The sequence below is a fragment of the Arvicola amphibius genome, chromosome 14 (assembly GCF_903992535.2).
Source record: "Arvicola amphibius chromosome 14, mArvAmp1.2, whole genome shotgun sequence".
Classification (NCBI taxonomy): domain Eukaryota; kingdom Metazoa; phylum Chordata; class Mammalia; order Rodentia; family Cricetidae; genus Arvicola; species Arvicola amphibius.
In genome coordinates, this window is record NC_052060.1 from 24,140,988 (window position 1) to 24,159,949 (window position 18,962).

The 18,962-nt window shown below is 34.8% G+C and overlaps 1 protein-coding gene across 4 annotated transcripts in view; it reads left to right on the forward strand.

Moving 5' to 3' along the window:
* Col11a1 (collagen type XI alpha 1 chain) overlaps positions 1 to 15,072 on the forward strand; it is a 169,069-nt gene extending 153,997 nt beyond the window's left edge. For all 4 annotated transcript variants that reach the window (XM_038311125.1, XM_038311127.1, XM_038311124.1 and 1 more), the window contains 10 exons: positions 3,110 to 3,163; positions 4,028 to 4,135; positions 4,614 to 4,667; positions 4,768 to 4,803; positions 4,897 to 4,950; positions 6,461 to 6,710; positions 10,875 to 10,987; positions 12,024 to 12,092; positions 13,000 to 13,233; positions 14,926 to 15,072. In XM_038311125.1, coding sequence (XP_038167053.1) covers positions 3,110 to 3,163; positions 4,028 to 4,135; positions 4,614 to 4,667; positions 4,768 to 4,803; positions 4,897 to 4,950; positions 6,461 to 6,710; positions 10,875 to 10,987; positions 12,024 to 12,092; positions 13,000 to 13,233; positions 14,926 to 15,072 — 1,119 coding nt within the window. The remainder of the gene's footprint in view (positions 1 to 3,109; positions 3,164 to 4,027; positions 4,136 to 4,613; positions 4,668 to 4,767; positions 4,804 to 4,896; positions 4,951 to 6,460; positions 6,711 to 10,874; positions 10,988 to 12,023; positions 12,093 to 12,999; positions 13,234 to 14,925) is intronic.
* Positions 15,073 to 18,962: the final 3,890 nt, after the last annotated feature.

Sequence of the window (18,962 nt, forward strand, 5' to 3'; positions counted from 1 at the left end):
TATCCAGCATGGTTTGTAAAATTTTAGGATCTTACTTAGAATAACATCTTTTACCTCTAAACCCCTTCATGAGCAGTATATATTTTTTTTTAAAAAAAGCTTAAAAATAGAGTTAACACTCAAACCATGTTTAATACATTTCTTCTCAATCCTAAACAATTAGAATTGCTAGCATTTCCCTTTACAGTTATGATGGAGTAAGAAAGTTGTGATAATATTTGCATTGTATTTTGATATTTATTCAGGCAGTTTTAAAGCTAGAGTCCTCTTTCATCATGTTAACATTGATAAATAGTTAATTTTTAACTATTGGGAATAAACTTGGGGATGTAAGACACATGTGTGTCTGTAACAGTAGCTGAGCTGTGGGTGCCCCGTGAGTGTGCAACTCAGCTTTCCCTCTGATACAAGAATTTCTATAAACTGTCTTATGTGCCCGATAGATTGAGTATATAATAAAGAAGCAAAAAATATGGTCCCTATTTATATTTTATTTTTTGTTTTTGTTTTTGTTTTTCGAGACAGGGTTTTCTTGTAGTTTCTAGAGCCTGTCCTGGAACTAGCTCTTGTAGACCAGGCTGGCCTTGAACTCAGAGATCCGCCTGCCTCTGCCTCCCAAGTGCTGGGATTAAAGGCGTGCGCCACCATCGCCCAGCTTATATTTTAAATATGTAGATAATATGCTGATTTTTGATTGACATATATCAGATTCAACCAGGATTCTTAGTGGTTTCTGCTACTTGTACAAATGTGTGGTTCTTTAATGCAATTATTTTTCGTTAGAACTGCTTGTTCACGCTTTCATATATTTTGTTCTAACACTGAGAGTGTCACTTATGCCTCTGATGCAATAAGATCGATATATTATTATTTGATGATTCTCTTACCCACGTTTATTATTTCTTTAAACGTGTACTACTGGAAAGCCATGTAAAGTCATTTAAAAATGGTGCTATATTATTTTGGGAGTCGCTTGTACTTCTCTGAGAAACCATTTGAAAAGTGTGTGGGGGCGTTCCAATAAATGACTAGGAATGAACGCCAATCACTTAACTTACTGATAAAGAAAACCTCATATTTTGTGTGTGATCTTTGCTCTGTATTTGAAGAAGAATATAATTGTTGGGTCAAGTCTATAGACTTTAGGTCAATTTCTTGTATGTTCCTGTCAAGTTTGTAAGGTGATGTCTGCTTCTTTGTTAATAACAGGAATTGTATTACAATGATCATTTCCAAAACTCTGGCAGTTTCTAAAGCTTAGAATAATCTATAGCTAAATTGAAGCATGCTGCTCCTCTTGACTTTGTCATTGAGAAAGCTAATTGATATGTTGGTCTTGTGACCTTCCAACCCAATGATTCCACTCATCTTTCTAGAGTCTTTAGTTTGCAAGAATTTTAATCACAAGAAACGTTTGAGGCAAAGAAACATAGTCAAGTATCATATATTATAAAATATAGCTGCAGTCAAAACACTGTATTACAACTTGCTAAAACCATTTCTGGCTCACAAGGAAACATTTTCAATTAAGAATCGAGAAGTTTAAGCATTTCTTTTTATTCCTTAATTCTGTTCAGTAAATTCTTATAGTGAATGTTGCTGTCACTCATTCCCCTGTCTGCTATGCAAGAGCCATTTCTGTCTTTAAAGTTTTGGAATCTAATTTAGTGCACCTCCTTTGAGACTCACCTTCAATGGTTTGCTAAATTGCCTTGCCTTTCTTGAACACATTGCATTCCCTGGCTGAGTGACGCCATCTTCTCCTTGGGTTTTTGTCACCACTCTGAGAAGAAGTACTATGCGATAGGCTAAAAGAGCGTTTGGGGTTTCAGATTCCTGAATTTAAAATGCATGTCCATTCTAATAAGTTAACTGACACTTAACTGGATGAGAAAATTACTTTGGTAATATTGCTGTGAATATTGAAGATGTAGGTTTAAATTATATTGGGATCTTTGAGTACCTAGTATATCTTTTTCTTCAGAGATCATAGTTAAATCAGCTTATATTTAAGAGTCTATAAACATAACTTGAAATAAGAATTTAGAGACTTAGCTATAGCCTTTTATGACTCCAAGTTAGTATCCTAGAAGTCATCTTTTAATTCTCTACAGGATTAGTTATCATTCCAAGTCATCCCAATATACTTGTTACGTAAACACCACAATATAATGTTTTTCTGACTTTTCTGTGTTTTCAAATATCATTTGATTATTCAATTCTTGAATTATTTTTAAATTTTACTGAAAATATTTTAATCTTTGAAATTAGGGTTTATTATCAAAATATTTATGAATTGCACGTATAATATAAATCCATTCTGCTTCAGTTATAACTAATTTATGCTTCTCAGGTGAGCAACTATATAGTTGTATCTTATTTCAAATTTCATGTTTATTTATTTAACCAAAATTACCAGTATTATGATTACTCATTAAATTCATGATATTTTAAGACCACAAATTTCTCTATAATCCTGACAAATGCAGTACCACTGGTTATTATTAACTTTTACTCCATTATGTAAAATACAGAGTTCATACAACTCAGAATGTAAATTTTTAGTCCATAGGCTTTTTTTTTTTTTTGACACTGAGACACAATTCTTGGCAGAAGCCACTTAGAAAAAGAATGATATCTTTATTTTGTTTTGTTTTGTTGTTGTTGTTGTTTTCTTTCCTTCCTTCCTTTCTCCCTCCCTCCCTCCCTCCCTCCCTCCCTCCCTCCCTCTCTCTCTCTCTCTCTCTCTCTCTCTCTCTTTCTTTCTTTTTTTCTTTTGCTCTAAGGTGCAAGGAAGTAAAGACATAGTGCTGAGACCAGCTACTGTCCCTAATGCAGGAGCCAGAGACAGTATGCTCACATAAGAAAGGCTGAACAGGAAGCAGAGAGGAGGTCTTATCCTAGCAGCCTATAGCCCTGCTGTGATCCTTACAGTTTTATGCCAGCCACTAGGCCTGGAAGGCCAGATTTCTATAGCCTTCCAGAAGCACACCACCAAGTGGAAAGAGAATCAAACAAGAAAATCAAACACAGGGTCTTGTTGGGGACATTTCCCATTCAAAACATAGTACTCATTCTCAATACATTTATTTATTTTCTTTTCATTCAGGGACCTCCTGGTTTACCTGGTCTCAAAGGTGACCCTGGCTCCAAAGGAGAAAAGGTAAGAGTAAAAAAAAAGTGTCATTAGGATTTTATAATAGTAATAGCAGATGTGATAACATTCTCAAAGGCACTTAAGATGCCTTTTCAAACTCTACCACTGTCATTCTGATTATGCATAAAGATAACAATTCTCAGACTATCAAGTGTATTTAGAGAAGAAAAATATGCAGATAGTAGAGAAAAATGCTGCAGCCCGAGTGCTGTCTCTTTGTAATGAACCCTTTTAGGCACTGTTTGGAGAGAGCATATGGTTATGCTAAATAACTCCCCCCAAAAATAGACTGAATAGCTGTGGCCGTTTTTAGATTTTTAAGCATGAAAGAAAAGTTTTAGGCCAGAAATGTTTTTTTTTTTCAAGCAATAATATGTTCTCCCAGACTTTATATTGTGTTTGCCACATAGGGAAAATGAGTCATTTGTATAATGGAATTAGTACAGTTAGAATGTTTTCTATATCTCTAGAACTCTTTTAAAGACAAAGCAGTTCCTGGAGAATAGGAAACATTTCATATTAAACAAGATGCTTATTAAAATAATGAGTTCTCTGGTTTTTATGGTACCAACACTCCATTTGGACTTTTTTTAAAAAAGTTTTTTTGTAAGTGAAGCACTAATGGTTATTATTATTTTTTCAGAAAGTTCTTTTATCAGCAATAAATCTGCTCTTCCTGTAAGCAGTAAATGGTCCTTAGACGGAGGTTTTAAACTTTAAATTTCATACAGAAGTGCTATACAAACTCCCTCCATTCCATTAATAATATATTTTATGAATCTAACAATCAAATATTTTATGACAAAAATTTAATCATGGCTATAACTTAGTTATTATATTACGGAACTTTATTTTCTTTCTTCTATATAGGGACATCCTGGTTTAATTGGATTGATTGGTCCTCCGGGAGAACAAGGCGAAAAAGGTGACAGAGGTCTCCCTGGGACTCAAGGTTCCCCAGGAGCCAAAGGGGATGGGGTGAGTACAGACAGCTCTCCCACTTCGTTTTACCAGCACAAATATAGATGCACAATTACACAGTTTTCATCATAATTATCAGCATGCTTTAGGGCCCTCTTACTCTATTCTGCTTTAGCCCATGCTGTTTTTAATATTTTAATAAATTAAAAATAAAATTTAAGTTTAAAAAATATACAATGTCATAGACATTTGTACAAACTGATCTTGAATCCATGTCACATGCTTTTTTTATGAAAGCTACAGGGATGCGTAAATGTATGTATGTCCACATAGTCTTCATGGTTTAGACATAATGGGAAAGCCCTGTATTACAATGAATGTCAACAAGTTTGGATTGCCACTCAAACAGTCTCTCTTATTCATAATAAAACATTATAAGATGTTTTTAAATTTTCAGTTTTACAATCAACGTGGCAAGCATGAAGATGAAATGAAACGAGAAACTAATTAAATTTGATGCTGTTTGTCCCCCTAGGGCATCCCAGGTCCTGCTGGTCCTATAGGCCCTCCTGGTCCTCCAGGATTACCAGTAAGTTCAAGAGAAAGGAAACATGAGGAAAAATGACATGCATGCCAGTGTAATCTATAGTCCACACTTTTACCTGTGGCTTTGTCTTTGTGTTTTCTAGGGTCCTGCTGGCCCGAAGGGTAACAAAGGATCTTCTGTAAGTGCTTTGTTTGTTTTCATATTAGTACTTCAATGAAGCCTGTTGAATTTCCCTCTCACTTCATAGACTTTCCTGTTTTCTTTCTAACAGGGACCTACCGGACAGAAGGGCGACAGTGGTCTGCCAGGACCTCCTGGGCCTCCAGTAAGTATATATTAGCAAGAAATATACTATATTAATAGGAATATGGATGCAGGCTATTGTTTCTCTGGACTTACGTGACAAAGAGAAAAGCAAATTCTATCAAAATATTGATTTTTGTAGGAAAATGCAAGTAGGCCACTTAGGTAATCAATCTATCTCTCAAGATTCATGTTTTAATTGATATCACTCCTTAAATATAAAGATTTTTAATTTGTATATTATAGTAAACATCCGTTTGTCAAGATAACCCTGAGCGCGTGGTTACCTGTAATGAGACTTACAGAATAGACGCCCAGAGCAATAGATTTACAACTGACTCCAGACATCAAGATGAAAGCTCAGATCCCAGGGTGTTTTTTTTTCCTACTTCAATAGGAAATAGTGATAGCGAAACATGAAACAATAATAGCTAAGTAAGTGTCATTTATTAACAGTGACATTTTCCAAAGCCTTAGTACTAACGTGTAGACCTATATTTAGGAAATCATATTCTGTTTTTATGGATTTTGTTTGTTTGCTTTTAGTTGAAGTTCCTCCACAGTATGTGTAATGGTTTAATCAGACCTCAAGGCTGAAGACCAGCAGAGTGTCACTGTGGAGGCTGGGAATCTTTAAACAAAGTGTCACGGGCTTGGTTTTCTCTAAAAACTGTAGGGGAAGAAACTATTTTGAACTTCTAAGCTCATACATGACATCCTTTTCCTAGTCTCCCAACCTTGCCTAGATCTATGTTTGTATGACCATATTTTCTTTTTTTTTTTTTCATCAGAACATCAGTCTTGACACACTAGGCCTCCCCAGTGACTTTATCTTATTTAATTATATCTTCAGTCATTCCAGTTATAAGAAAGATTTGATTCTGAATTTTTGTCCTGGGAGTCAGAAATGTTATATGTTTAGATACATTGGGCACGATATAGCCAGTAATGTTACAGATTAATTCTCTTATGCGGTGCTGCTCTTACAAGTGGGTAAATTTAAGTTGATGGTATTTACTTCTAAAGTAGTACATATATTTATATTTGCATATGATAATGGGGCAAATTTTTTAATCCTTCAGAAGCAGTTTTTATTGACTAAAATAAACAAATTTATACCCAAAAACCTGAGTAACAGTGTTAAAATTCCCAGAAATTCTAATACATAGTTCTGGATATGCTATATAAATCAAGACTAATTTAATAAATAACAGAGCAATTTATGTAACATGTTAGCACAATTCCAAACTGTGTTAGTTTATAGATAGTGTACCAGCAATGATCCGATTTGTGTATCTACCTCAGTATCTCCACTATATTTTTTTAAAAATTTTTATAAAAAGTTCTTATAAAAGAACATATATATATATATATATGTCTAATAATCTTTTCACATGGTATATATGATCAGTATAGCTACAGATAGCTAACCCAAATAACTTCTAAAAAGAATATAATAAGTAGTCAATTATTTAAATTCACAGAATAATTTCTTTTCTGAAATATTGATGTTCATATCAATTCCCTTCCAGGGTCCTCCTGGAGAAGTCATTCAACCACTACCTATTTTGTCACCCAAAAAAGCAAGAAGACATACGGAAAGCGTTCAGGCCGATGCGGGTGATAATATTCTTGACTATGCAGATGGAATGGAGGAAATCTTTGGTTCCCTCAATTCTCTGAAACAAGACATTGAACATATGAAGTTTCCCATGGGCACGCAGACGAATCCAGCACGAACATGCAAAGACCTGCAGCTTAGCCATCCAGACTTCCCAGATGGTATGTCAATAACAACTCAGTGAATGCCCTGGGCTGCTCAGCCACTACAGTGTCTTGTTAGCATATTCATTTTTATTAATAAAATAATTATAGTCTCTAAATAAAACTAAAGCAAATAACTTTCACTTTTAGCCTTGTAGATGGGGAGGGAAGCGTATTTACACCATGCATTCCAAGAATTGCTCTGGAAAATTCTCTGCAATATCATGTTTCATTAAGTTTTGCCAAGATTACTTTTGAATCCTCATCATTAGCACAAATATATTTGGCCATGTAAATGACTCACAGCATAATATTATATGTGCACAAACATTCATGCCACTATATTTATTACTAACTTACAGACTTAATGACTAATCTTATGTTAAAATGATTGCATTAATATTAAATAATACAGATATGCTAATATGATTTAGTACAGTAATCTGAATAATATGTATAAGATTAAGTAGCTTAACAGCTGAATATTTGATCCAAGAGATTTGTCAATGCAATATTTAAAAATCTTGATGACTTGTGACAAAAATTTAGTTTGCAGAGCTGGAGGGCATTAAGAACACTGACTTCTCTTGCAGAAGTTTTGGTCTTAGTTCTCAGCACTCACATGGTAGCTCCCAACCATTTGTCAGTCTAGTTCCAGATGATTCTTGGAAATTCTGGCCTCCACAAGCATCAGCATGCACAAATTATATATACATACATTCGGACAAAATGATCATAGACATAAAATAAAACTAAATCTCTTTTCAAAATCATTTTCCTTTGATGCACACATAACCAGAACAACAACAACCAACTTACTTAATACTAATAATATTTTACTGTGCCTACAGCCTGAAATGACTCGTATCTTTACTTTCTGAGGAATGAACAATTTGGGGTTTGATGAAAAGTTGGTAAAGTCAGCTAATTAGAAAACTGTTGAGTAGTAAATATTTCTCCAATTCTTGGTCTTCTACTTTATTCTGATATATTCCAATATCTCTTTTACTCCCAGGAAAGTACTGTTTTGCATGATTGATTTTAAATTAATATTGAAATTCATGTGTACATAACGCAGTGCTTCCCAGAAAAGTCAAATATAAGTCACAAGTGGCACACTATTAAAAAAAAAGTCACAAAATCATATTATCTAAAGCATAGTCCATGAACACAAAAACACACAAATTGGATCCTACATAAATAAGTATCCATGGCTCTTAAATCGGTATTTATTTCAAAAGATAACATTTAGTGCAGTGACTTGTAAAGAGATTTCTCCTTTTAAATGACATCTTTTCTGCAAAGAGATGGTGTGCTTTTCTAGCAAACCTGCTAGAAAAGTACTCTCGCTACCCTGTTGAAAATCACTGGCAATCAATAGGTACTTGCCAAAATCATTGGGTTCTGAAATGAATATAAATGAATATGACTCCATCAGGCAAGCTATACACGTCAAAACACAATGAATGATTTAATCATGTGAAACTAATCACTGAGTGTAAACATAAGAACCTGTATTGTGAACCACATATGTTGTAGAAGCAGAACTACAATGAGGAATAGTGTAAAGTTCAGAAATGGCGAGCTGCCTGTGGGCTATGCTTTCCAGTAATCTCTATATAGCACCCGACTTCATTAGTACTTTTAGTACTTTAGAGCTCTAATTAAATGAGATTGTCTTTATTTGTTATACATTTATGAGCATTATTGAGCAGTGATTCTACCTACAGGAACTTAAAGCTAAATTATAAAATATAAATATAAAGCTAGAAAAGCTGGGTGGGGGTGATGCACGCCTTTATTCCCAGCACTTGGGAGGTAGAGGCAGGCGGATCTCAGTGTGTTCAAGGCCAGCCTGGTCTATAAAAGCTAGTTCCAGGACAGGCTCCAAAGCTATAGAGAAACCCTTTCTCAAAAAATCATATATATTTTCTAACTAATATAGGTAGGAAAACACAAGAAAGCATATTATGATCTTTCTTATGGAAATAGTATGGACTCATGCAATAAGAAGTTGGCTCAACTTGGATCAAAATAATGGCATTAACTTTGAAGATTTTATTTCCTCTGAAATTATAAAGAGACCATCAGTCAAGCTGAGAATCAAAAAATTATTCTCGAAAAAAAATGTGGCAAACTTTTGCAAAATTATGATGTTGCAAGACCCTCATGTTTTTGTAAAACCAAAAAAGAATAGCTAAGGCTAAGCAGTGGTGAAGAGCCTGCTAAGTAATTCGAAGCAAATTAAAAGAGCACAAAACAGTGTCAATGGAGGCTGATTAAGGAGCTAATAAACTATTCTATTAAAAAAATGACGCCAAAATTTACAGAAAAATTAGTCTTAACCAAGTGATATATAAATTAGAGATAAATTGAACATAGTATCTTTGGGATATAGAACCACTTTAGCGTTCTAATGTTTTTATCTATTTTGATATGCTTGGGTATTTTGCATACATATGTGAACCACATGCATACCTGATGCCACAGAGGCCAGAAGAGTGTAATGGATACCCTGGGACTAGAGCTACGGAAGGTTGTGCACCTCCATTTGGATGCTGGGAAATAGAATTGAGGTCATCTGGAAGAGTGGCCAGTGCTTATAAGTGCCGAGCCACCTCTCCAGCCCTGATACTCAACCACTTCACTGAACGAATGTATCTTAAGAATTCATCTCTTAATATATAATTGTATTATTTAAAGGTATTTAAGCACACTATTAAAGAATGGAAAGAACTGATGCAAATTGAAAGAACTGATACAATTTTTCCTATGGGATTCAAAATTATATATTATAAAAATTATACGAAATATTAAACATAGTATGAGTGCAAAAATCATGGATTATTTTTGTTTACTTGTGTGGTTTTACTTAGGATCTCAGCTTGTTTCATATGGGGATGTGCTCAGAAAAAAATGTCAATATTTTTGTTGCTTAAGGTATTCAAGTTACATGAAAAACATAGATCTATTGAAATTTAAAGAACTTCATCTAATTATTTCAGTATAGATAGCATAGAATTAGTTGATACTGTATTTTTCAGTGTCCCAGTACTAAACGATCAATTTGAGCTTCTTAAGTTTTAAATGGGACTAGAGAGATGGCTCAATGGGTAAATATGTTGCATAAGCATGATGTGAGTTTTGAGCTCCAGTTCTCCCATAAATACTGGTTATGGATCTATAACCCTAATTTTGTAGAGGAGCCCAGAGATTCCCAGAAGCTAACTAGCCATCCAGTATGCAAAAATCAAGGGATTCCCAGGAGCTCACTAGCCAGCCAGTATGCCACATGGCAAAACTCCAGCTTCAGTGAAAGACTGTCTTAAAACAAAAGATGGAACGATAGACAAAAACACACAACATTTATCATTTTCCTCCACCCACATGAACATACATGTGCAAATGTACATATATTACAAGCACATACACTCAATTTATACACCAAAACTTAACTTCATAACCAGTGGACTGCTATAATTCAAATCTTATTTGATTTGAAGCAGCAAAGTATTGCAGGAAGAGAGTAAAGAAATCACCACATATCTAATTTATCTTCTAATAACCCTGAGTAAAAATGTATTGTTTAGTAAAAGAATAATGTTATATTACTCTCATTATTTACCATCTGCATTCACAGAACACCAAATAATAGTCATTAACATAATTGTTTTCTCTAAAACATTTCAATAATGGCTTTAATAGCAGAAGGAAGTTTGTTATAGCAGGCTGCTCAAAAAGAAATTGTATTTACTATAAATAATTTTGCTATAAAATAATGTTACAACTCCCAGTGCAATGTAGATCAATCAACTTCTTTTGTTAGACATGAAAATATGTTGATTGCAAACCTGAGATTACTAAAATATGATGACACATGTGTGATGTGGGCTCAAGTGCACCTGATTCTAATTTGAATGAAGATTTAATATGAATGGATAAACATAATGTTGAAAGGGTTACATTTAAACTGAGTGCTAAACGGTGATGCTAAGAATTAAAATTATACCAGAATGACTGTTTAGGTTCTTTACAAATAATTGCAGCAAAATGACATGAAATAACTCTACTCAAATATATGCTGATATATAGCAAAATCAAAGCATGAAATTTCATATCTAGTGCATTTTCACTTTGATACTATTGGCTTTATATATGAGATGTCATTGCTTTAACTTCTAGGTGAATATTGGATTGATCCTAACCAAGGCTGTTCGGGAGATTCCTTCAAAGTTTACTGTAATTTCACAGCTGGCGGTGAGACATGCATCTATCCAGACAAAAAATCTGAGGGAGTAAGTACCAATCTGTTTGGTGGTGGATGTTGACAGTTCCTGCCATGTTTTTGCAATATTGTAATAAACAGGAAAATTATACTGTAGTATTTTCATTTATATGCTTTTCTTTCAGGGTAATTAGAACATTTCATTTGCATAAATATGAATAAGGCACCAAACTGATGCACACGATTTACAGACCCTTCTTTCCTTTATTTTTTACCCAGATGTATTCTTTAAGCACCTGCTTGCTCTCAAAAAATTCCGTGGCTTTCCATGACACAGCACAGCTGAATCTCAGATCTTAGAGTGTGTATGGTATTCTCTGCCCAATTATTACATGAAAGAACTTGCAGCTGCATATTATGCTCAAAGTGCAATATTTTGTAAAATATTAATCTCTTCTTTAAGTGAACATATGCCAACTTTATGTCCACTTTTGAATACTTAGTTTCTTTCACCAAAGAAATTCTTTGATTTTCCCTCACAGTTTTGGACACTTGAGGTGTATCTCTGAAAATACAGGCAGATATTCATTATGAAGGAGTGTATTCAACAGACAATTATATTTCTCTGATACTGTTTAAGTAGGACAATAAATATCATTTTTCTTCGTAAGCACTGTGGGCAAACAGATGGTTGGAAACTACTTCAGATAAGTTGTCTAACTTTGTGTGTGGGAAGTCTTTTGAGAAGAAAAGTCTATGATTTGAGGTTGTTTGATAGGACAGGATCTTCGCTAGGAGAAGACATAAGAGGTCTTGCTTATGCAATACATAAGATATCACTTACATAATTTCTGTTCCCTCATATCCTGTAGCATTCTTTTTGAGTTAGCTCTCCCTTTATTTTTTGGCAGAAAATATATCAGGAAGCAAATGACTCAGTCTTCATTCTCTTTCTTTCATCTAGTTCGAAGTTTGCTCCAATCCCACTTTGTATAATATAGGGCCTGTAGGATTTGGAACACGTTTTATCCTCCTAATCTTAGTACAATAATCTGATACATATGTGAACAATGCTTTTCATCATTTTTTTTATTCTTTCACAACAGGTAAGAATTTCATCATGGCCAAAGGAGAAACCAGGAAGCTGGTACAGTGAATTTAAGAGGGGAAAACTGGTAGGTCGTTCCTCCACATGCAACAAAAGCTCAAACTCTTTAGGTGAAACTCCAATTATTTGTCCTCTGAAGTTCAACGCCAAAGCACAAACGATGCTTGCAGTACGGTTTTTCATTTGCCAGCCTGGGAGGTCTTAGTCATCAATAGTATCTTAAAACCTAAAGATTTGAATCAAAATAACCCAAAATATTTCTGCAAAAAAAAAGATGATCAAATGAAAAATTCAGTTTAACAATATAGACTATTTTTTTCTAAAAGTAGCAAGAGTCAAAATCCAGAGCTATTTCCTATCTCTGACTTTACCCATTTTAATTTATGTCTGCTTGCAACCCAGTTATGTTACACCATAATAATTTGTAGCTAAGAGTATCTTCCTTCTGTAAAAATGAAGTTATTGATACAATATTGCCTAAATTTTCTGTGTCATTATGCTTGATGATGTTGATAAAATAAAGCTACAAATTATCTGAAAATGGACAAATTCACATTAGAAGACTGGGGCATGGTTAACGATTCAATTAAGAAGATATAAAATTTCTGAAAATCAAATAGTTTAAAAACCACCCTTTATTTCACACCAAAATTGCTCAATTTTTGTTTTACTACTGTCTGACGATAAGGATGCATAGTTATGTTGAAATATCTCTTGGAGATAAAGCATTTGTTTTCTTACAGTACTGACTGATAAGAAAGCGAAAACAGTATTGCAGTAACTGAGGTATCGGGATGGTAACAGGGCTGTTAGCAAAGCCTCTCACTCTGGGGCAAGTCATATTGCTTCATAAAATGATTATATTCCACTGAGTATCACTGAGCCCTGCCAGTAACATTCACGGCCAGTGTTGAATTCTTTATATCAAGAAAAAAGAAAAGTCCACATGTACCTTTTTATTCTTTCCTTCCCAGCTCTCATATTTAGATGTGGAAGGCAATTCCATTAATATGGTGCAAATGACATTCCTGAGACTCCTGACTGCCTCTGCCCGACAAAATTTCACCTACAACTGCCATCAGTCAATTGCGTGGTATGACATGTCATCGGCAAGTTATGATAAAGCACTTCGGTTTCTGGGATCCAATGATGAGGAGATGTCCTATGAGAACAACCCACACATCAAAGCTTTGTATGATGGCTGTGCGGTGAGTTCAGATCAGTCTGTCTTCGCTCCTGGGTGGATATAAAAGGTGGTATGGACCGCCTTCCTATGGCTCAAAACCAGATGGCTCTCTTAAAATGGATACCAATTATTAAGATTTAGTGCTTATCAGTGGCATACCAATATAAATCATATTAGAAATCACTAAGAAACATGCATGTGCACACATGCTGTACACACACACACACACACACACACACACCAATATCTGGAATATCCACCTAAACATCTCATTTTGAAGATATAATAGAAGATAATATTAGTTCATGTGTTATTTTGTCTACTTCCAGAATCTGAAAAATATTGTCAACAGTCACTCAAACAACAAAATAAAAACAACATAATTGCTCACAAAGTCCATGATTTTCAAATGACAGAGAGCATAAATACCATTGTGCCATTTAGACAAGAGATGACTTTTCATGCCTATCCTTTGGAAAGATCAATATACTAGCTTTAGAGCTGTTCATTTTCACTCTTCTCTGAAGAAATATTATTTTAGCACATGGGAATTCCATATGCTAGCTAATGCTTCAGCTTAGTGTTAATGACTAGAGACGTCTCAACTGAAAGCAACAAAGTTCATTATTTTAGCCAAGTGTGTTTGGTCCAAGAGGAACAAAAAAAAAAAAAAAAAGAGAGAAAATAAGTGGATGAGCAAAGCTATAAAACTCTCCAGGGTATTTCACTGTTAGGTTTATAAAATTAAAATACAGTAGTAGAAATGTTTTGACTGTTATCTTACTGATTTGTGAACACTCTAATTGGTGGTATTATCCTGGGAGAATGGAGCCTAAAAATGGGGCAAACAAAGGTCTCAAGCAGTACCCAATTTTATTTTGAGCATCAGATCATTTATATTCTGAAGGTTAAGCAACATCAAATGATCAAGTTCACATGAGTTCAGTCTGCAAAGAAACTCAAGGGCAGGATATGCTTGGAAACAGTTTTGAATAACCAAAGCAATGTATAATTTAAGGCACACCCACTCCAATGTCCTACAGCTGGGAAGGCACACAAATGCGCATTCCAAGAGCAAACCCACGTATAGGAGGAGCAGAGGTCACAAGGCTCGTCTCGTTTTCTTTGCGTTTTTTCACAAACTCTCAGAATCACCCTTACGCAGCTCCATTCTTGGGTCATGTTCTGACACACTTCATTCTGTTTTCTCATTATATATATATATATATATATATATATATGTGTGTGTGTGTGTGTGTGTGTGTGTGTATGTGTATAATATGTATATATGTATATATGCGTATATATGTATATGTTTCTGCCCCTGTATACCTAATGGTTCTCATATATATATATATATATATATATATATATATATATATATTTATGTTTCTGCCCCTGTATACCTAATGTAGTAAGGATTCTCTTATTCATGTAAGACTGAATATAAACATTAAATATTGAATTATATGTTCTAATCCAGACCCTTTTGACCATGAATAATCAAGTAGTTGAAATAAAACAGCAATTATAATTGTCAACACAATCGAAAACATCATGTGACATCAGTGATAACGAATGAACTCTTACATAGTTATTGGGGCTCTCCCTTCTCTCATTGTCTTGGCTCAGATTAGATAGTTAACAAAGAAAATACCATAGATTTTAATAATAAGTGATGACATAACTTTAATTTTCGGCTTATTTTTTACAGTCCAGAAAAGGCTATGAAAAGACTGTGATTGAGATCAATACTCCAAAAATCGATCAGGTACCCATCATTGATGTAATGATCAGTGATTTTGGTGATCAGAATCAGAAGTTTGGATTTGAAGTCGGTCCAGTTTGCTTCCTTGGCTAAGATTTGGATGAAGACTATATGAAACCAACAGAGAAAAGTACCTTGGTACCTGCCACCAACTCATTTCATGCCACATGCAAGTTTTCAATAAGGACAGTAGAGAACACATGTTTAGGAATCACCGACCCCTGTTGGAGGCAAAGTCAGAGGGAAGAAGTTCTGATAGTCATAACGGTATAAGATAGTGTGGCTGAGATGGCAACAGGCCTGATTCTTGATATCAACCATCATCTCTCCTTTTCCTATTTGGATTTCTTTGGTGCTGTAGAAAAAAAGAGAGAGAGAAAATATATATTCGTAAAAACACATGGTGCTCATTCCCATCCATCAAAGATATAGTGAAAGTGTGTTTAATAAAGTGTAATTATTTTATGTACAGTTCTATGCTGTCATTCATGTGTCCATTTCCAAGACTTGCGCATGACTCTCAATCCCACCTAGTGCTAATTTCATGACAATTGTGGAACTGTGGTAACAATAAAATATAGTGCTATAAAGACGACAGTTGTAATTTCTGATGACCCCGTTCCCTTTCTCTGATTAATAATAAAATGCCTTTGTGTATGTTGGTGTTGAAGAGTTCAGTTATTTGATGGCACTAACAAATTACACATGGTGCCAAACCCAGGCTTTCAGGAGCACATGCCAATCAGCTCTTCTCTGCTGATAGTAACTTGTTGAATTTCAGCCTAAAGTATCATGCATTTTAATGCTTAATTCAGTGCTATACCTCAGATATTTCTTCTCGGAGGCCAGATTTCACAGGATAATTGTATATATGGAAAACAAGAAAGTTTATATTTTTGGACAGGAAAGTATGTATGGAAAACTATTTTAACATCCACCCAGTAAATAACTTTATGTACAATTATTTCTCTACTTTATCTTCTCTCATTGTCTTCAGTATGCTTCAGCAATTCCAACAAACATTAAAGATGGAAACTAAGCAAATGCTTATGAATTTGTGCAATGTTAGATTTGTAAACAATGAACTCTTTGAGTCTTATCTAAGTAGTATAATAATAGCAGCCTCAAATATTATTTTATTTTCCCAACAAACACAATTCCTTTCCTTTTAAGATAATTGTATGCAACATTTGATCAACCAAGTAGCTAAATACATATGGGCGGGCTGCTTTAAAAGTCATATTTATTCAGAACAGTCGGCCACCCTCCTTTTTCCACTAAGGTATTTTGTTTCACATAGCCTGAATTAACTAGCATTAAAATTTAAAAATTACCAACTCAACTTTGTATCTATTTGAAGTAATATATGTAAGACTTGAAAATAAATGTTTATTATAATTTCTTATATGAAGTGTTAAATTAATTGATACCAGATTCCACTGCAACATTTATTAACTGATAATTTATCAAAAACATAATCTGTAATATTGACATTTAGAAGTGAACATTTGTAATTCATAATTTCTTTATTTCTGAAACCAAGTTTGTGAATGTCCTTTGGAGGAGGGAGATATGAACTTTATCAATAAATCAAGTCTTGTCTACCTGGATTGGTCATTTTCTTTCCTAAACTGGCTGCAAATCACTTTTTTTTTTACAGAAAGGGTTTGACTGTCGTCCTTGACCATCCAGATGAAAATTCTATAATGCTTGCATGTTGGTCCTCAAAGAGAAGCTCTAAAACATATAATGCAGTCAGCAATGAATGACAATACTCTACTTTCAAGAAAATAATATGATATATTTAGTGTTACAAAAATATTTTCACGATCAAATGTTTTACAAAGACTCAACGTGTTCATGATTTCAGAACTGAAAATATTCTCCAAGCATTTTATTTAAAAGTATTAAAAATCACAATAAAATAATATTTGTTCATCTAGAAAGTTTTCATATATCAGATAATTTACATGAGTCATTGTATATCAATGAAAGATATGTTGCATATCAATGCATATCAAAGTTGTCTTTTTAAATGAAATAAATTTGACCTCTAAGAGAATGAATACAGAGATACCTATTCTTTCCTTGTATGGATATCATTTTCTACATGATATCCAAATTTTTCTCTTTCCTATGATTGATTTCATCTGTAAAATAAATAACATTTCAGTGTATAAAGCTCATCTATTAGATGACATTTGAATAAATATAAGTTACTGGAAAAAATACAGATGATCATTTTGACCTTGCAGGAAGAATGGGTCACATCTTGGTACAAAGGACTTTTGCCATAATTCTCTTTCAAAGAAGTTAAATTAGAAGCCCAAAATAAAGTGACAAGGGATTATTTTGAATGAATCAAAAATATTTCATTAGAAATTGTTTTAAAAGAATCTGTCAATCTTGTTGACTTTCTCAAAGAGTCTGGGCAGCTGGGAAATGAACAAGTGGCCTCCTACAAAAACAATCTTTTTTGTTTTACATGCCAATCTCAGTTCCTGCTCCATCTTCCACTCCCACTTGGCCCACCTTATCTCCACTTCACACGACACCCCCATCCCCACATCAGGGAGAGTAAGGCCTCCCATAGGGAATCAACAAAGTGTCACATCACCTTGAGGCAGGTACAAGGCCCTCCCTCCTATATCTAGGCTGAGCAAGGTATAGGGAATGGGCTCCAAAAAGCCAGTTCAAGCACTAGGGTTAAATCCTGGTCCCACTATTAGTGGCCCCACAAAATGCCCGAGCAACACAACTGTCACCAACATTCAAAGGGCCAACTTTGGTCCTATGCAGGTTCCCCAGCTGTTAGTCCAGAGTCAGTGAGCTTCTACTACCTCAGGTTAGCTGTTTCTGTGGGTATCCCCATCATGGTCTTGACCCCTTTGCTCATACTATCACTCCTCCTTCTCTTCAACTGGACTCTGGGAGCTCAGCCCAGTGCTTTGCTGTGGATCTCTGCATTTTCTTCCATCAGTTATTGGATGAAGGTCCTACTATGGAAATTAAGGTAGTCATCAATTTGATTACAGGAGCAGGCTAGTTCAGTAACCCTCTCCAGTAATGCTTAGAGTCTTACCTGAGGTCATCTGTGTGGATTCCTGGGAATTTCCCTAATGCTAGTTTTCTCCCTAACCCCACAATGGCTCACTCAATCAAGATATATCTTTCCTTGTTCTCCTTCTCTGTCCTTCCCCCCAATTGGCTACCCTGTTCCCTCATGCTCTCCTTCCCTCTTCCCTTCTTCCCTCCCCACTCCCTTTATACCCTCCCTCTTTACCCCACATTCCCAATTCTCTCAAGAGATCTTGTCTATTTACCTTCCCAGAGGAATCCACATTTGTCTCTCTTAGGGTTCTTCTTTCTGTCTAGCTTCTCAGGGTTATGGACTATAGGCTTGTTATCCTTTGCTTTACATCTAATATCCACTTATGAGTGAGTACATACAATGTTTGTCTTTCTGGGTCTGGGTTACCATACTCAGTATGGCTTTTTCTAGTCCCATACATTTGCCTGAAAATTTCAAGGTGTCAATGTTTTTTTTAACCTCTGAGTAATACTCTATTGTATAAATGTATCACATTTCTTTGTCTGTTCTTTGGTTGACTCGGTTGAAGGGCATCTGGGTTGTTTCCAGGTTCTGGCTATTACAAATACTACTGCTATGAACATAGTTCATTGTGGCAAGAGTATGTATCCCTTGGATATACTCCCAAGAGTGGTATTTCTGGGTCTTGAGGTATATTGATTCCCAATTTTATGTGAAATTGACATATTGATTTCCAAAGTGGCTGTACAAGTTTGCACTCCTACCAGCAATGGAAGAGTATTCCCCTTATTCCACATCCTCTCAATCTTCTGCATGCAGCAAAATTGCACCATATAAACTAAACATCTAGCCCATTTCATCTAAATAGTAATAGCTGCAGCCATAGATTTCCTGCCATTACTATTATCCCCACAGTATTAGTTCCTGACAT